The sequence below is a fragment of the Rana temporaria genome, chromosome 1 (genome assembly GCF_905171775.1).
Source record: "Rana temporaria chromosome 1, aRanTem1.1, whole genome shotgun sequence".
Classification (NCBI taxonomy): Eukaryota; Metazoa; Chordata; class Amphibia; order Anura; family Ranidae; genus Rana; species Rana temporaria.
In genome coordinates, this window is record NC_053489.1 from 245554336 (window position 1) to 245574503 (window position 20168).

The 20168-nt window shown below is 40.8% G+C and overlaps 1 protein-coding gene and 2 long non-coding RNA genes across 3 annotated transcripts; 2 read left to right on the top strand and 1 right to left on the bottom strand.

The window, feature by feature from the left end:
* Nucleotides 1–4231: 4231 nt before the first annotated feature.
* Nucleotides 4232–19881, top strand: LOC120946102. The gene is made up of 4 exons (XM_040360901.1): nt 4232–4823; nt 14887–15046; nt 15147–15288; nt 19804–19881. Exons 1-4 carry the CDS (start codon nt 4592–4594, stop codon nt 19879–19881), a joined length of 612 nt encoding a protein of 203 aa, XP_040216835.1. The 5' UTR covers nt 4232–4591.
* LOC120940028 lies at nt 5338–6408 on the bottom strand. Its single transcript, XR_005749386.1, has 3 exons — nt 5989–6408; nt 5464–5550; nt 5338–5372 (listed from the first exon to the last, which is right to left on the bottom strand). It is a non-coding gene; the product is annotated as an uncharacterized LOC120940028 (long non-coding RNA).
* On the top strand, nt 8449–9190 carry LOC120940035. The gene is made up of 3 exons (XR_005749387.1): nt 8449–8529; nt 8973–9059; nt 9151–9190. It is a non-coding gene; the product is annotated as an uncharacterized LOC120940035 (long non-coding RNA).
* Nucleotides 19882–20168: the final 287 nt, after the last annotated feature.

Genomic DNA, 20168 nt, shown 5'->3' on the forward strand with positions numbered 1-20168 from the left:
TTTAGTCCCCATCAGAGGGCTGTGGAGTCTCTTAATTAAGTGGCCCTATATATTTCATTACCCAAATTCTCCCTGCACATTTTTGAAATGCAATTTTAATACTGTGAAGTAGCACAAGGATGCTTGTAGGATTATGTTTTCAATGTTTATGTGCCAAAGTACTAAATCTCTTTATTTGTTTGTCTCCACAGCTACCCTCCACACCACAGGAATGGCAGTCTGTGGCTTCCCAATTTGCCCAGCGGTGGGATTTCCCGAACTGCGGTGGAGCAATAGATGGGAAACACGTCCGCATAGTGCCCCCACCCCACTCGGGGTCCTACTATTATAACTACAAGGGTTATCATAGTATTGTGTTGATGGCGGTGGTGTCGGCACAGTATGAGTTTCTATATGTGGACGTGGGGAAGAACGTCCGGCTGTCTGATGGGGGAGTGTTCGCACGGACTGATTTCTATGATCGTCTCCAAGCTGGTGGTCTGGGTAATGAATTTGGGTAATGAAATATATAGGGCCATATATAGGGCCACTTAATTAAGAGACTCCACAGCCCTCTGATGGGGACTAAAAAAGTTTTAAGGGGGGGGGGGGGTTGGAACAGAAAAACCAAAAAGTCCTGTTTTCAAATTTGGCAAGGTGGGTTTGTCCCTAGGATAGCATGCTGGACAGGTTAATATTGGGTAAGGGACAAATATGCAGGTAGGCCAAGAATAAAACATGGAAAGCTTATATCAACAAGATAATGTGGAAGGACTTCCGTTTGTGTTCCTAGCGGACGAGGCTTTCGGGCTTGGTCCTCACCTCATGCGGCCTTTTCCCCAGAGGACCCTCACCTCAGAGAGGAGGGTGTTTAATTATCGGTTGGCCAGGGCTCGGAGGGTAGTCGAGAATGCCTTTGGGATCCTCTCCAACCGGTTCCGCCTGTTCAGGACAGCGATACACTTGGCGGAATATAAATTGAACACCGTTGTATTTGCCTGCTGCATTTTGCACAACTTTTTACGCAGGCACTCCCAGACGCACCTACCCGACATCGGTTCTGAGGCAAGACTACCCTCAGATCCCCTTCCCGGGCTGGACACTGGTCGCGCTGGCTTGGCCACCCAATCAGCTCGTGAGGTACGAGACAAATATGTTGAGTACTTCATGGGTCGGGGGGCCATTGCTATGCCAGATCATATTTCTTTCTAATTCGGCCCCCAAAAGAAAGAAATATTCACAGAACTAATAAATAATTAGACCATTGGACTTTATACAGTTGTTTGTCATTAATGCTTTTTCTCTTTTTATCTGTCTTCCTGGTTTTCAAAATAACTATTGCACTTCTATTGACACATTTAGTTCTCTAGTTTTATGAAATCACCACAATTGCACAATATTCACTCATCTCCAAACTGGGTATTGACTCTAGAAATAAGAAGCCACTCCATTTTCAAATTTTGAGGTCAAGCTTTTTATTTTCTGCTTGTTCATGACCACACAAAAAATTTTTGTTTTTTAAAGTACTCCCTGCTTTTGGACTTAGGAGTCTACAATATTTTTAGTCCTTTTTTTATAATTTTTTTCATTTATTTACCAAAAAATATTCTCAAGAATATAAATTTTTAAACAAGTTCACATTTTTGGTTATCAAATATAGTTCTATTTCTTTTTTACATAGATATATATATATATATATATATATATAATGTAGTAAAACTTTGGCCAATAAACTCAAAAAATAGAGAGATATATAGATAATATTTTTTTTGTGGGGTGTTTACCGCCATTTATTTGGTGTTTTTTGGCTGTTTTTTTTCTCAAAAAAATAAATATATTTTTTTTTGGGACCTTTTGTTTCCAAATAAAATAATTTATATTTTTGAGAAATATTTAGTTTCGATTTTTCGAAATGTTATCTTTTTCTATTTTTTAAAAACTATATTTTTTTTGGGTTTGTTCTTATATTTTTTTGGTAAAGATTTTTTTTTCTTTTTTTTTATTAAAATTTTTTTAATTTGTTTTTGATTTTGGTGTCAAATCTCGACTTACCTAAATTTAGGCTTTTTTAAGATATATAATTATATATATATATTTTTGTTTGGTGTTTATTCTTTGATTGTTTATGGTATAAACTTTTTAGTATCCAAAAATGACAAAATGGACAAACAAAAGAACTTAAACCTTATAAAAATATAAGAATTCACAACAGCAGTCAGTCATGGTGTGCTTTCACACTGGAACACGCCAAAATTTGAAGATGCACACATTCAGTGAAAAATCGCCAAATGTCATTGGTTCAACAGACAAATGGCCACATGTGCTATCTGACATCATGGGTGATCAATGTCTGTGTTTTGTGGGAGCAAACCCTTCCTCTCAACTACTTGAGGATGGAGGAGGGGGTTGGATCCACCAAGCACAGACAATAGATATTCTGTGATGGCAGATAGCACATGTTGGCACACTGTGTGTGCATCTTCAAATTTTGGCGTATTCATTATTCAAAAAGTAAAAATGGCTGTGGGGGCGGGGGATGGGCGGGGGGTGTTTCAGTCTTTGACACGGCCCATCATGTCAATAATATTTTTAAAATTTGCTTCGATGACCATCATTCTTTGCCGCATATTGTCCATTTCCGTGCTGCACTCCAAAAGGACATTTGTTACATTCTGTTCCATGACAACCATCCTTTCACGCATATTGTCCATTTCAGTGCTGCACTCCATTACCTGCTGAATAATTATAGCAGCACTTGCACGCGAAAAATTTGCAAAACCATCTTCATCCCCTAAAAAAAAATTTAAATGGGCAATCAAAACTAAAATATTTTATGAGGCCTATCTACATATGTTTTTCCAAATAAAGCTGGGGTGACACTGACCTGATGGTCTTCTCCTTTCCACCTCCACAACTTCGCCATCTTCTATCACTCCTCCTTCTTCCACCACTTCCCCATCATCTTCCACGACTCCTCCTTCTTCAACCACTTCCCCATCATCATCAACTCCTCCTTCATCCATCAATCCACCTTCTTCCAATTCGCCAAATTCTTCTTCCTCAACTTGCCCTTCATCTGCTATAAATTCTAAATCCAAAATTACTTCTTCCTCCTCTCTTCCTTCCTCCTTTCTTCCTTCCTCCTCTCCTTCCACATCCTCTTCTCCTTCCACATCCTCTTCTCCTTCCACATCCTCTTCTCCTTCCACATCCTCCTCTCCTTCCACATCCTCTTCTCCTTCCACATCCTCCTCTCCTTCCACATCCTCCTCTCCTTCCACATCCTCTTCTCCTTCCACATCCTCCTTTCCTTCCACATCCTCCTCCTCCTCCACATGGCGAGATGGAAGATTTTGGCCTTGTCTGGCCCTCTCTGCCTCCTCCAAATGCTGGCGTCTTCTTTCCCCTAAATAACACAAAACAAAAGGTATACTCATCAGCACACAGATATTGGAGAGCAGAAATCGCATACATTGCTTAGAAGAGGCTTTCATTTATTTTGTTTTTTCTTTCACCAAACCTACATTTTTGACAGACTTCTATGCCAAGCTCTGATCCTGCCCCTTTTTAGCAAAGTGACACACATGGATGTCCCCCCTAAACTTTATTTCTGGGAGACCCTACCAAAAAATGTACATTTATTTTGGAGACACAGGTGCTCTGCATTGCAGATGGGAAAACATCTGCTTTATTATCAGTGTTGAGAATGAATCCTGTTTGCCTTTCACATTCTCTTAATTTGATTTTTCAAAACTAGCTTTTACACAATGTTTGCAAACCAAGTTTTTGGCCAGTGAGCCATGTCCAGGTGTGTTGTTCCTGGAATAACCTTGCATTTCTGATAAACGATGTGATGTTATGCGGTTTACTAAGAACACTATTTTCAAAAGGTAGGTATTTACGTAAAAAAAACATTAAATTTCAACATGTCTTCAAAAGTACAAGCAGGCCAAGGAGGCAGATGTCGAAATATACATGTCAACACATTCTTGCAGACAATCCCCCCCCCCAACCCCAAAAATATTAACTTACTTTTACGCAGAATTTTAAGGATCTTCTTCATCTGATGTGGCTCCCTCAATTTCAAGTCGGACCAGCGTTTCCTGAGCTGTTCTTTGGACCTGGTGACACCAAACATCCTCTGCATTCTCCTCGCCACCTTGTCCATAATGTGTGCCTTTCGGCGGTTAGGGGTCTTGTATGGCCCTAATTCACCATCATAGTCCTTCCTCCGCATGATGGAAACTAAGGCCCCTTTCACATTGAGGAGTTTTAGAGGCGTTTTTGCGCTAATTTTCCCGCTATAAAAACGTTAAAAAAACACCTCCCATGTATCTCAATGTAACCTTTCACACTGAGGAGTTTTGCTGGCTGGGCGTTGAAAAAAGTCTGACAAACAGCATTTTTGAAGCTTCTTTTGGGCGCAGAAAATAGCACTGTAAAAACGCCTATCCCCATAGAAATGAATGGGTACCGCTTTAAAACCGCAGTAATAGCGCTGTAATACCGCTCATAACCTGTGTGGAGGTCACATGATCGCACTAGAGTGAAGTATGCTGGGATACCAGGAAATCCGATTGAGAAGAGGAGAGGAGAAACAGAAAGTGTCATCATGCAGGAAAGCAGCAGTAGACAAATGCAGCCAACATCTGCAGAAGTGAGAGAAGAAAGAGGCTCTGAACCAGAGGAATTTATAGAATCCATGAGAAATCACCCTGAACTATGGGACAAGAAGCATGAATGGTATTCCAACCGTTTAAAAAAAAGGGCAGCTTGGAATGCTGTGGCCCTAATCCACATTCATAATTGGGCTATCTTGGGCAAAAAAGATAAACAGGCAAAAAGTAAGTACACACCCTCATGTAATCTCTAGTGTAATCATAATCCCACTTTTTCTCTTCCTAATCCCACTTTTTGTAGTCCTAATCCCACTTTTTGTAGTCCTAATCCCACTTTTTCTCTTCCTAATCCCACTTTTTCTCTTCCTAATCCCACTTTTTCTCTTCCTAATCCCACTTTTTCTAGTCCTAATCCCACTTTTTGTAGTCCCAATCCCACTTTTTCTCTTCCTAATCCCACTTTTTCTCTTCCTAATCCCACTTTTTGTAGTCCTAATCCCACTTTTTGTAGTCCTAATCCCACTTTTTCTCTTCCTAATCCCAAAAATGGGGGAGAGTGGGGGGGAAAGGGCTAGTAGCTGAAGCTAGACCCAGAGCCACCCACTCAATTGGTTTGGGGGGGACTATCACGGTACTGATAAATATGCATAAAACATAATAATGTAAAAAAGTTTATTGATTAATTAAAATTGCAAAACAAATAATTATACAGTTCATTGATTGGTCAACGTCGACTAGTTTTCGCGGGGTTTCCGCTTCGTCAGGACAGCCAATCTATAGAGTAATGCAATAAGAATATGTAACAAACATCAGCAATACAGTAATAATTAATAAAAAAAAAAAAAAAACTTTGGTAGTTGCTTACCGAATGAGTCAATTGATAATGCGCGGAACCAGGCGGCCTACGGGGGGTCCCCCCTTGGCGGGCAAGGGGATAGTTGATCGTAAAGGTCTGGGTGTAAATAAACGATATAAAGATATGTATATATGTATATATGTTTAACCCCATAGAATCGGTGGGTAGGGAAGGGTATAAGGGGGGGGGAAGGAGGGAAAAGGAGGAAGAGAGAAAGGAAGAGGGAAAAATGGGAGGCAGGGGGAGAGGAAGAGGGGGAATTGAGAGGGGGAGGAAGGGGGGAAGGGAGGGAAAAAAAGGGGGGGAGGCAATCGGAAAGGAAGAGAAAAAGGGGGGGGGGAGAAAGAAAATTAAGGGGGGGGGAGGAGGGAGAGTGGAGAGGCATGGGAAGGAGGGTGGAATGGGCGAGGGAAGACAGGGATGGTGGAGAAAGGGGGGAGGGAAGGGAGTGGGAAGGAAGGGGGAGGGAAGAGGGGGAGGGAGGAGGAGCACCCACGGATAACTAGTGAGGGAAAGATTAAATGGGGGACTTACCACGATAGAAAATTGTGAGGAATACAACCAGGCCAGGTGGAATAAAGTGCTGGTGTAATGGCCCCAGATCTGCCGGACAGAGGACGTGGACAAGGCAGCACAGTGGGGAATTACCAGGGGCGCATAGGTACACAGGTCCAAGGATACTGGCGAGTCCAGTATTAGGTCATCTAGGAAGGGTATCCATGAGGATGACAGATGCATGGTAATGCACGGACTAGAGGGTAGCGTGAACTGCGCCCAGGGAGAGCCCCAATCTGAAGCCGACCACATCCTGGGCTATCACAGCCGTGCCATCGGACTGCCGATGGACCGACCGACGCTGCTTATCCAATGGCCTGTCGGCCATTAAGTAAGCATCCCAACCCGGAGACGCCGTGAGCGCCGCTGGACGGCCGCGCCATGACGTCACCGGGTCAGTCTCCCCGCACGACGCAAGTGCGCAGTAAGCGCTACTATGCGTGTACGATCGACTCAAGTCAAGGGGCGGAAGGCCCCAAGCCGAGAAGGAACAAGAGGGGGTGAGACAGAGTATCACCCCCGCCAGGAGAGACACAAGTCCGCCGTGGGTGGGAGGTGCAGGCAGCCAGGACCGCATCAAGGGACTCAGAGGGTAATGGAAATACAATACAAGGGAATTGAAAAATAAATAAAATTGATAAAATCAAGGAATTATAATAGTAACAAGTGGGCGTGTAAGTCCCACAATAAGAATGCTAATGGTGGTGGCCTGAGACATTGTTGCCTAGCTGATAGCTGAAAAACAACACAAGGCAGGAGGAGATAGATCACTAAACAGAGCAAAAAAGAAAATACACATATAAGTGACACACATACAAGGGATGGTAAAGGCTAGGGAGTGAGGTGCGGGAGAATGGGGTGTGTGGTTATTAAATATAATCTGGGGTGATAGGGCATTAGAGGCCACCAATAAAAAGTGCCACAGAGCCCTAGACCCGAGTGCATGTTGCCAAAAAGATAGTGAAAAAGGTGCTGCAAAATATTGCGGCTGAAAATTAAATAATAAGGAGTGAAAAGGGGATAAGTGGAAGGAAAGAAAATAAAGACACAGTAAGGTGCCGTGACAATGGTATGAAGGAAAAATGGGTGTAATAGAAGGTGAATATCGAACCCAAAATTGGGACGGGGGAGTGTAAGTGTAAATTAATAGTGCTTGTAGAATAATAAAGAAGAAACGAAAAAGTGTACATGTTAGAACAAGTAGCGAATTAAAGGAAATAGTTGTATGGGAAGGATTACCCATACAGGGGTACCCCAGTGGAGTTGAAATTCCCAAATAAATAGGGAATAGAGGAAGAACCTAAGGTTGCTGGAATTAAGAGTGTGAATAACACATAATAAATCCTATACGGTAGGGGGGTAACCCATCCGCAATGGTACATGGACCTTTGATAGGGGTCAATGATTCTTAGATAATACCACCCTAATGAGAGAATTTCAAGCCATTCAAGGGGTACATATAATTAGTATATTTATATCAAATCAAAAATGGAATAACAAGCATATATTGAATTAATATATTATTTTGGACAGATAACGTCCACTCATACAGTGCCGAGAATGTCTATTAACCAATCAAGCATGCAAACAATGTCAATAATGGGATCACTAAGCAGACTAGGGTATATTGGATGGTATATAAAATAAATAGCAAGTTAGAGGCACTCAGGGGAAAAGAGAAACGGGTGTGTTATCCACCCAATATTATGAACAAAATGGGGAGTATGGCCTCATGTATGAAATAATAAAATGAATAAAAGTGTACCATCATCCCAATTTATAATAAAAAATGGGGGAGAGTGGGGGGGAAAGGGCTAGTAGCTGAAGCTAGACCCAGAGCCACCCACTCAATTGGTTTGGGGGGGACTATCACGGTACTGATAAATATGCATAAAACATAATAATGTAAAAAAGTTTATTGATTAATTAAAATTGCAAAACAAATAATTATACAGTTCATTGATTGGTCAACGTCGACTAGTTTCGCGGGGTTTCCGCTTCGTCAGGACAGCCAATCTATAGAGTAATGCAATAAGAATATGTAACAAACATCAGCAATACAGTAATAATTAATAAAAAAAAAAAAAAACTTTGGTAGTTGCTTACCGAATGAGTCAATTGATAATGCGCGGAACCAGGCGGCCTACGGGGGGTCCCCCCTTGGCGGGCAAGGGGATAGTTGATCGTAAAGGTCTGGGTGTAAATAAACGATATAAAGATATGTATATATGTATATATGTTTAACCCCATAGAATCGGTGGGTAGGGAAGGGTATAAGGGGGGGGGGGGAAGGAGGGAAAAGGAGGAAGAGAGAAAGGAAGAGGGAAAAAGGGGAGGCAGGGGGAGAGGAAGAGGGGGAATTGAGAGGGGGAGGAAGGGGGGAAGGGAGGGAAAAAAGGGGGGGAGGCAATCGGAAAGGAAGAGAAAAAGGGGGGGGGATCTGTCCGGCAGATCTGGGGCCATTACACCAGCACTTTATTCCACCTGGCCTGGTTGTATTCCTCACAATTTTCTATCGTGGTAAGTCCCCCATTTAATCTTTCCCTCACTAGTTATCCATGGGTGCTCCTCCTCCCTCCCCCTCTTCCCTCCCCCTTCCTTCCCACTCCCTTCCCTCCCCCCTTTCTCCACCATCCCTGTCTTCCCTCGCCCATTCCACCCTCCTTCCCATGCCTCTCCACTCTCCCTCCTCCCCCCCCCCCTTAATTTTCTTTCTCCCCCCCCCTTTTTCTCTTCCTTTCCGATTGCCTCCCCCCCTTTTTTTCCCTCCCTTCCCCCCTTCCTCCCCCTCTCAATTCCCCCTCTTCCTCTCCCCCTGCCTCCCATTTTTCCCTCTTCCTTTCTCTCTTCCTCCTTTTCCCTCCTCCCCCCCCCCCCCCTTATACCCTTCCCTACCCACCGATTCTATGGGGTTAAACATATATACATATATACATATCTTTATATCGTTTATTTACACCCAGACCTTTACGATCAACTATCCCCTTGCCCGCCAAGGGGGGACCCCCCGTAGGCCGCCTGGTTCCGCGCATTATCAATTGACTCATTCGGTAAGCAACTACCAAAGTTTTTTTATTTTTTTTATTAATTATTACTGTATTGCTGATGTTTGTTACATATTCTTATTGCATTACTCTATAGATTGGCTGTCCTGACGAAGCGGAAACCCCGCGAAACTAGTCGACGTTGACCAATCAATGAACTGTATAATTATTTGTTTTGCAATTTTAATTAATCAATAAACTTTTTTACATTATTATGTTTTATGCATATTTATCAGTACCGTGATAGTCCCCCCCAAACCAATTGAGTGGGTGGCTCTGGGTCTAGCTTCAGCTACTAGCCCTTTCCCCCCCACTCTCCCCCATTTTTTATTATAAATTGGGATGATGGTACACTTTTATTCATTTTATTATTTCATACATGAGGCCATACTCCCCATTTTGTTCATAATATTGGGTGGATAACACACCCGTTTCTCTTTTCCCCTGAGTGCCTCTAACTTGCTATTTATTTTATATACCATCCAATATACCCTAGTCTGCTTAGTGATCCCATTATTGACATTGTTTGCATGTTTGATTGGTTAATAGACATTCTCGGCACTGTATGAGTGGACGTTATCTGTCCAAAATAATATATTAATTCAATATATGCTTGTTATTCCATTTTTGATTTGATATAAATATACTAATTATATGTACCCCTTGAATGGCTTGAAATTCTCTCATTAGGGTGGTATTATCTAAGAATCATTGACCCCTATCAAAGGTCCATGTACCATTGCGGATGGGTTACCCCCCTACCGTATAGGATTTATTATGTGTTATTCACACTCTTAATTCCAGCAACCTTAGGTTCTTCCTCTATTCCCTATTTATTTGGGAATTTCAACTCCACTGGGGTACCCCTGTATGGGTAATCCTTCCCATACAACTATTTCCTTTAATTCGCTACTTGTTCTAACATGTACACTTTTTCGTTTCTTCTTTATTATTCTACAAGCACTATTAATTTACACTTACACTCCCCCGTCCCAATTTTGGGTTCGATATTCACCTTCTATTACACCCATTTTTCCTTCATACCATTGTCACGGCACCTTACTGTGTCTTTATTTTCTTTCCTTCCACTTATCCCCTTTTCACTCCTTATTATTTAATTTTCAGCCGCAATATTTTGCAGCACCTTTTTCACTATCTTTTTGGCAACATGCACTCGGGTCTAGGGCTCTGTGGCACTTTTTATTGGTGGCCTCTAATGCCCTATCACCCCAGATTATATTTAATAACCACACACCCCATTCTCCCGCACCTCACTCCCTAGCCTTTACCATCCCTTGTATGTGTGTCACTTATATGTGTATTTTCTTTTTTGCTCTGTTTAGTGATCTATCTCCTCCTGCCTTGTGTTGTTTTTCAGCTATCAGCTAGGCAACAATGTCTCAGGCCACCACCATTAGCATTCTTATTGTGGGACTTACACGCCCACTTGTTACTATTATAATTCCTTGATTTTATCAATTTTATTTATTTTTCAATTCCCTTGTATTGTATTTCCATTACCCTCTGAGTCCCTTGATGCGGTCCTGGCTGCCTGCACCTCCCACCCACGGCGGACTTGTGTCTCTCCTGGCGGGGGTGATACTCTGTCTCACCCCCTCTTGTTCCTTCTCGGCTTGGGGCCTTCCGCCCCTTGACTTGAGTCGATCGTACACGCATAGTAGCGCTTACTGCGCACTTGCGTCGTACGGGGAGACTGACCCGGTGACGTCATGGCGCGGCCGTCCAGCGGCGCTCATGGCGTCTCCGGGTTGGGATGCTTACTTAATGGCCGACAGGCCATTGGATAAGCAGCGTCGGTCGGTCCATCGGCAGTCCGATGGCACGGCTGTGATAGCCCAGGATGTGGTCGGCTTCAGATTGGGGCTCTCCCTGGGCGCAGTTCACGCTACCCTCTAGTCCGTGCATTACCATGCATCTGTCATCCTCATGGATACCCTTCCTAGATGACCTAATACTGGACTCGCCAGTATCCTTGGACCTGTGTACCTATGCGCCCCTGGTAATACCCCACTGTGCTGCCTTGTCCACGTCCTCTGTCCGGCAGATCTGGGGCCATTACACCAGCACTTTATTCCACCTGGCCTGGTTGTATTCCTCACAATTTTCTATCGTGGTAAGTCCCCCATTTAATCTTTCCCTCACTAGTTATCCGTGGGTGCTCCTCCTCCCTCCCCCTCTTCCCTCCCCCTTCCTTCCCACTCCCTTCCCTCCCCCCTTTCTCCACCATCCCTGTCTTCCCTCGCCCATTCCACCCTCCTTCCCATGCCTCTCCACTCTCCCTCCTCCCCCCCCCCCCTTAATTTTCTTTCTCCCCCCCCCTTTTTCTCTTCCTTTCCGATTGCCTCCCCCCCTTTTTTTCCCTCCCTTCCCCCCTTCCTCCCCCTCTCAATTCCCCCTCTTCCTCTCCCCCTGCCTCCCATTTTTCCCTCTTCCTTTCTCTCTTCCTCCTTTTCCCTCCCCCCCCCCCCCCCCTTATACCCTTCCCTACCCACCGATTCTATGGGGTTAAACATATATACATATATACATATCTTTATATCGTTTATTTACACCCAGACCTTTACGATCAACTATCCCCTTGCCCGCCAAGGGGGGACCCCCCCGTAGGCCGCCTGGTTCCGCGCATTATCAATTGACTCATTCGGTAAGCAACTACCAAAGTTTTTTTTTTTTTTTTATTAATTATTACTGTATTGCTGATGTTTGTTACATATTCTTATTGCATTACTCTATAGATTGGCTGTCCTGACGAAGCGGAAACCCCGCGAAACTAGTCGACGTTGACCAATCAATGAACTGTATAATTATTTGTTTTGCAATTTTAATTAATCAATAAACTTTTTTACATTATTATGTTTTATGCATATTTATCAGTACCGTGATAGTCCCCCCCAAACCAATTGAGTGGGTGGCTCTGGGTCTAGCTTCAGCTACTAGCCCTTCCCCCCCACTCTCCCCCATTTTTTATTATAAATTGGGATGATGGTACACTTTTATTCATTTTATTATTTCATACATGAGGCCATACTCCCCATTTTGTTCTTCCTAATCCCACTTTTTCTCTTCCTAATCCCACTTTTTCTCTTCCTAATCCCACTTTTTGTAGTCCTAATCCCACTTTTTGTAGTCCTAGTCCCACTTTTTCTCTTCCTAATCCCACTTTTTCTAGTCCTAATCCCACTTTTTGTAGTCCTAATCCCACTTTTTCTCTTCCTAATCCCACTTTTTCTAGTCCTAATCCCACTTTTTCTCTTCCTAATCCCACTTTTTCTAGTCCTAATCCCACTTTTTATCTTCCTAATCCCACTTTTTCTCTTCCTAATCCCACTTTTTCTAGTCCTAATCCCACTTTTTCTCTTCCTAATCCCACTTTTTGTAGTCCTAATCCCACTTTTTCTAGTCCTAATCCCACTTTTTCTCTTCCTAATCCCACTTTTTGTAGTCCTAATCCTACTTTTTCTCTTCCTAATCCCACTTTTTCTCTTCCTAATCCCACTTTTTGTAGTCCTAATCCCACTTTTTCTCTTCCTAATCCCACTTTTTCTAGTCCTAATCCCACTTTTTGTAGTCCTAATCCCACTTTTTCTCTTCCTAATCCCACTTTTTGTAGTCCTAATCCCACTTTTTGTAGTCCTAATCCCACTTTTTCTCTTCCTAATCCCACTTTTTCTAGTCCTAATCCCACTTTTTCTAGTCCTAATCCCACTTTTTCTCTTCCTAATCCCACTTTTTCTAGTCCTAATCCCACTTTTTCTCTTCCTAATCCCACTTTTTCTAGTCCTAATCCCACTTTTAATCTTCCTAATCCCACTTTTTGTCTCCCTAATCCCACTTTTTCTAGTCCTAATCCCACTTTTTCTAGTCCTTTTACTACTCATAGAAGTGGATCTCTGACGATTCTAAGTGAGATTATGACTATTTGAAGTGGGATTATTACTATTTCAAGTGGGATTATGACTATGGGGGTGGGATTATGACTATTTCAAGTGGGATTATGACTATTTCAAGTGGGATTATGACTATTTCAAGTGGGATTATGACTATTTCAAGTGGGATTATGACTATGGGGGTGGGATTATGACTATTTCAAGTGGGATTATGACTATTTCAAGTGTGATTATGACTATTTCAAGTGGGATTATGACTATGGGGGTGGGATTATGACTATTTCAAGTGGGATTATGACTATTTCAAGTGGGATTATGACTATTTCAAGTGGGATTATGACTATGGGGGTGGGATTATGACTATTTCAAGTGGGATTATGACTATTTCAAGTGGGATTATGACTATTTCAAGTGGGATTATGACTATGGGGGTGGGATTATGACTATTTCAAGTGGGATTATGACTATTTCAAGTGGGATTATGACTATTTCAAGTGGGATTATGACTATGGGGGTGGGATTATGACTATTTCAAGTGGGATTATGACTATTTCAAGTGGGATTATGACTATTTCAAGTGGGATTATGACTATGGGGGTGGGATTATGACTATTTCAAGTGGGATTATGACTATGGGGGTGGGATTATGACTATTTCAAGTGGGATTATGACTACTATAATAGTCAAAATCCTCTATCTAATACTCCTAATTATATGAAGAATAGTCATATTTACTAATAGTATTATTAAACGAAGTTCTAGAAGTCCTAATCCCACTTATAATAGTCCAAGTCACATCCCTATTAGTCCCATACTTCTAAACCTAGTGCTTAATGTTTATACATATATAATGGACTAATTCTAATAAATAATATACCAAAATGATCGAGAGTGAATTTATAAAGACGCCAGTATTGCATTGATAAATTTAATAACACACTAGAATATCACATAAATCTTAAGCTTTTAATGAAAGTATTAATGTCAACTATAGTGAAGCTGGTCAATTTAAACTTTAAATCATATCTTCCTGCCAACTCACTGCCCCGGCAGGACTCATAAAGTAGTCCGCAAATTCATCCCTAATTGAGAAACCCACTATTGGACCACGAACATGAATAAAATCTGCAGGTTCCATATTGTTTGCCAATGTATCCTCAAAATTTACTCCATCTCTCTCTCATACTAAATTATGTAGCACACATGCAGCCTTTACTACCTTTGCTGCATTCTCTATTTTGAGATTCATTGGTTTGAGAAAGATTTGCCATTTGTTTGATAGTATACCAAAAGCACATTCTACCAGTCTACGTGCCCGACACAGCCTATAATTAAATATCCTTTTTCGTGTATCAAGATTTCTCAATGAAAAGGGCTTCATTAGATGTTCGTGAATAGCAAATGCATCATCGGCTACAAAAACAAATGGCATATCTGGTCCTTCTGTTCCGGGCAGGGGTTGGTTGTCAGGCAAATCTAGTTCATTAGATGCCAGTTTTTTTCCAAATTTACTATGCTTGAAAACACCAGAGTCTGCACTGCTTCCGAAAGCTCCAATATCAACATAAATAAATTTATAGTCTGCATCGACCACAGCCAATAGAACTATGGAAAAAAACTTTTTATAATTAAAAAATTGACTTCCACTATGGCATGGTTTTATTAACCTAATATGTTTTCCGTCAATAGCTCCTAAACAGTTTGGAAAGTTCGTTTTCATCCAAAAACGCTGGGCAATATCTTCCCATTTTTCTTTGCTTGGAATTGGCATGAATCTACATTTCAGGGTCCATATTGCATCACATGTTTGCTTCACAATTTCACTTATAGTTGAGATTCCAATTCTAAATTCATATTGCAGTGATGAATAACTATTCCCTGTGGCAAGATATCTGTAAAAATAAAATTATATTATTTATTTACAGTGAAAACCATCAAATCGCGATGGAAAACATTAAGGGATAATTATAGACGTGAACATCTCCGTCAAGAAAATGTGCGTAGTGGTTCGGGAGCAAAGGTTTCCCGGACATACTGCCATTATGCTGAGCTACAATTCTTGAAGCCAGTCATGCAGCAGAGACCGTAAGTATACTTAAAACTTTATCAAAAATGTTATTATTAACTAAAGTAATAAAATTACCGTGTAGCATAGTATAACCTTCTTTAATTTCCATTTGGGCAGAACTGAAAGCAATTTCAGCTCAGACAACACTGAGGACGAGGAGCAAGAGCATGAACCCGGGACTAGTGAGACCAATGAACCGCAGGATTTTGAGAATGAAGATCTACAGGACACTGTACAGCCACCCAAAAAAAGGGGGAACGTACAGAAAAAAAACTAACAAAGAACAAAATGTCGAATTCATAGAAGTAGTAAAACATCTCATTTCGGCACAAAAAAACGAAAGCAGTGAAATGCTCACCTTTTTCAAAAGCCTCATGCCACAGGTGGACAAAGTGGATCCCTCCCTACTGTGTGATCTACGAGTGGACATAATTAGACTTGTGCAAAATTATCAACATAAAACCGCAGACCTGTCCACAGCTGCTCGCCCCCCGACCCTTGGAAGTCAACCAGCATATCATGGAGGATATGGGCACCAGAATCCAGAAACTTCGTATAGTATTCCAATCTCATATCAGCCACACTTTAATCCAAACTTTATGCAAAACACCCCACAATATAATTTAAGGCCACAAATGGGACACTATGATTTCCCCCAACAATATTCTCAGATGCACCATCCTCCTCCTCCTCCTCCTCCTCCTCCTCCTCCTCCTCCTCCTCGTCCATCTATTTCGCAAGAGGAATCCCTCCTGCAGCAACTATATTACCAAGAGCCGTAAATTGGGTTGATAATTGTCGTAAAATGATATTTTTTATGTTTTTTTGTCTACATTCTAGACATTTGTCAATTTTCGTAAAAATGAGGTGTAATGTAATGATTACCTTCAATATTTTCGTTTTAAAAAAATATATATATTGATGTGTTTTTGATATGTTTCTTTTTGACAAAAAAAGAGAATAACTATGTACAAAAAATCTGGGTACATTTGTAAGTTGTTATAAATAGCCAACAAGGTTTTTAATTTGGGTGAATTTAACCCCGAAAATGTCTTGATATAGATGCATTTATTTTCTAAATGTTGACATTTAGTATTTTGAAGAATACAAATATTGACAAATGTTCAATTACCGTAAATAAATCTTTGTGTTCCAAAAAACTGATTTTGTTATAGTATTCTGCAATGTTTCTAAAAAAAAATAAAAAAATATCCAATTACCGTAACGTTATAAGTAAGCGTTCGCATGGTGAGATTGCATACCTGCAATTAGTATCCTGTCTTGACAAGAATGGTGTCAGAAGATCAAGAAGAAAATCAAATCTTTAAAAAAAAAAGGTGGGGTTAAAATTGTAGAGTGTGATTAGGGTAAGCTTCGGAGTTTGGGACTATAGGAAGGAGATTTACGAGTATTCAAAGTGTGTTTTGTTAACAAAAATGAGATTAGGATTATTAAAAAACGGAATTATGTTTTCTATCGATCCTAATCAATAACCCTAACCCTAATCCCGCTAATTAATGATATTAATCAATAACCCTAACCCTAATCCCGCTAATTAATGATATTAATCAATAACCCTAACCCTAATCCCGCTAATTAATGATATTAATCAATAACCCTAACCCTAATCCCGCTAATTAAATAGACAAATCAATAACCCTAACCCTAATCCCGCTAATTAAATAGACAAATCACTAACCCTAACCCTAATCCCGCTAATTAATGATATTAATCAATAACCCTAACCCTAATCCCGCTAATTAAATAGACAAATCAATAACCCTAACCCTAATCCCGCTAATTAAATAGACAAATCACTAACCCTAACCCTAATCCCGCTAATTAAATAGACAAATCACTAACCCTAACCCTAATCCCGCTAATTAATGATATTAATTAATAACCCTAACCCTAATCCCGCTAATTAATGATATTAATCAATAACCCTAACCCTAATCCCGCTAATTAAATAGACAAATCAATAACCCTAACACTAATCCCGCTAATTAATGATATTAATTAATAACCCTAACCCTAATCCCGCTAATTAATGATATTAATCAATAACCCTAACCCTAATCCCGCTAATTAATGATATTAATCAATAACCCTAACCCTAATCCCGCTAATTAAATAGACAAATCAATAACCCTAACCCTAATCCCGCTAATTAAATAGACAAATCACTAACCCTAACCCTAATCCCGCTAATTAATGATATTAATTAATAACCCTAACCCTAATCCCGCTAATTAATGATATTAATCAATAACCCTAACCCTAATCCCGCTAATTAAATAGACAAATCAATAACCCTAACACTAATCCCGCTAATTAATGATATTAATTAATAACCCTAACCCTAATCCCGCTAATTAATGATATTAATCAATAACCCTAACCCTAATCCCGCTAATTAAATAGACAAATCAATAACCCTAACACTAATCCCGCTAATTAATGATATTAATTAATAACCCTAACCCTAATCCCGCTAATTAATGATATTAATCAATAACCCTAACCCTAATCCCGCTAATTAAATAGACAAATCACTAACCCTAACCCTAATCCCGCTAATTAATGATATTAATCAATAACCCTAACCCTAATCCCGCTAATTAATGATATTAATCAATAACCCTAACCCTAATCCCGCTAATTAATGATATTAATCAATAACCCTAACCCTAATCCCGCTAATTAATGATATTAATTAATAACCCTAACCCTAATCCCGCTAATTAATGATATTAATCAATAACCCTAACCCTAATCCCGCTAATTAAATAGACAAATCAATAACCCTAACACTAATCCCGCTAATTAATGATATTAATCAATAACCCTAACCCTAATCCCGCTAATTAAATAGACAAATCAATAACCCTAACACTAATCCCGCTAATTAATGATATTAATTAATAACCCTAACCCTAATCCCGCTAATTAATGATATTAATCAATAACCCTAACCCTAATCCCGCTAATTAATGATATTAATCAATAACCCTAACCCTAATCCCGCTAATTAAATAGACAAATCAATAACCCTAACACTAATCCCGCTAATTAATGATAATAATCAATAACCCTAACCCTAATCCCGCTAATTAAATAGACAAATCACTAACCCTAACCCTAATCCCGCTAATTATAGTTTAAGGTTTAGGCATAATGATTTTAAACAAGTGGCAGTAGGATTATGTTTCATGAGTTGTGTTTTGGAGTAGAAGGGGTGGGATTAGGGTTTTTAAGGCAAGAACTGGGATGATGGACTACAGGGTCTGGCTTTGACAAGTAGGATATTTTTACTTACGTTGAGATGCTCATCCGAGTATAATTTCTGAATTTATCAGGGTGCTCTCTCAGTTCACGATAAAGTAGTACAAATTGTCCTCTCTCAGAATGCATTTGGTGGATGGGATGAACCCAAAAACTACGTTGCGGTCTCTGTTGGAGAATACGTTGCCAAACATGTAACACAAACAACAAAAGCAGCTCATAATACTCCATCTTATCCTTGTACTCTTTCCTTTACGAAAATACAGGAAGTAGACAGGATATGATGTCAGGGGGTGGTGTTTCTTTTATAAAGCTGATGCTTGAAAAACGTTTTCAAAACGCTGTAATAATGCATGGGCGTTAGCGCTATTTTTACCGCAAACGCGGTAAAATCGCGGTAAAAACGCGCTAATAACGCACATCGTTTTTACCGCGTTTTTGTAACTCCTCAATGTGAAAGGGGCCTAACTCCACCATTTCCTCGAACCGCATATTAGTGGCTTTGTATCTTCTTTGCCTGGATCGGGACGTCCCTGCCTCTGTCCCTTCACTTGCAGCCTGAGAGCATCGTGCCCGCTCGTGTGACATCGCCATCTTTCCTTCCCACAGAGATTATGGGCAGGGAAAAGAGGAAATGTTCCGCCATGGGCGGAGACGAGGGCGGCGTTTCATACATACGCGGAGTGTAGAGAATGCAAACAACGTGTTTACGTAGGTTACGCGGAGACTATTCGAGCGATTCCAGAACATACACAGTTAACGCCATATTTCCGAAACACATTGATTAGGGGCATGGCAAAGCTGACGAGGGCGGCGTTTCATACATACGCGGAGTGTATAAAAGGCGCACGCCGTGATTACGCAGGTTACGCGGTAATTAGGCGAGCGTGAGAAACGAGGAGCAAGACAGGAAGGTAAGGAAATTCAAAATGGGATCAGCAGAGGCCTAGAAAATGGAGAGCCATGGGATGGGGGTTTGGTCTGTTGGTTGCACCCTTTTTAAGCTATTCTGTCTCTTGAGTACCACAATGTTATTTTGGTATCCAAATGCTTTTGGACACCTCACAAAATATAGATGTGAACAATGCTGTACCTCATTTAAATCTTTTTGAATGGTGTATTCAGATCAGGCAAAGTATTGTTCAGTGTTGGTTGTACAGAGGTCATTAGGAAGTGTCTTTTATGTCATCCATGCTCAGGGGCAGGATATCTACACATGAAAGAGTGCCTAGATGAATGCTCTCATTTGTAAGCATTGTTTATGTTTCTATATTAAAATTATTTACTGCAATGTTACCAAAGGGTCTGCATGTAGCAAATCAATGTTTGGTACAACCAATGCGGCCGAGCTGGCCATCATTTTTACAACAAGAGACACTGTGTTTGTAATTATATATAGGTGATAAATTTAGAGACACATATTATATCAAGGTCAACGCTGAGCCTTTTTAATATCTAGTTTTATTTGGTTTATGTTTTGCTAATCTAGACTCAAAAATCTCATCAGCAAATAAGGCCGGGAAATGGACCTCCTCCAAACGAAGGAAGCAATAGAGGCCTTACTTGACAAATTTGAGGACACGCCCATCCTGTGGGATTCCAAAAACACTTTATATTGCAATAAAGATGTACGAGCGGCAGCACTAGAGGAGCTAGCAAACTATATGCAAACATGGGTGCCAGGATGCACTGCCAACATGGTGAAGGATAAACTTGCCAACCTGAGAAGCACATATAGAAGAGCATACAGAGCTAATAAATATACAAAGTCTGGAGCAGCAGCAACACAAGCAAAGGAACCCAAGCAGAGTCGGAGGAAGAGGGCCTGGCTGACAGAGATGCAGATCTGCCACC

What these genes read in the sequence shown, in the direction of transcription:
- LOC120946102 (XM_040360901.1), top strand. Translation starts at nt 4,592, where the DNA reads ATGCAGGAAAGCAGCAGTAGACAAATGCAGCCAACATCTGCAGAAGTG. An exon ending in AAAAGATAAACAGGCAAAAA is followed by an intron (nt 4,824 to 14,886) that starts GTAAGTACACAC and finishes ATTTATTTACAG; the next exon opens with TGAAAACCATCAAATCGCGA. An exon ending in CCAGTCATGCAGCAGAGACC is followed by an intron (nt 15,047 to 15,146) that starts GTAAGTATACTT and finishes CCATTTGGGCAG; the next exon opens with AACTGAAAGCAATTTCAGCT.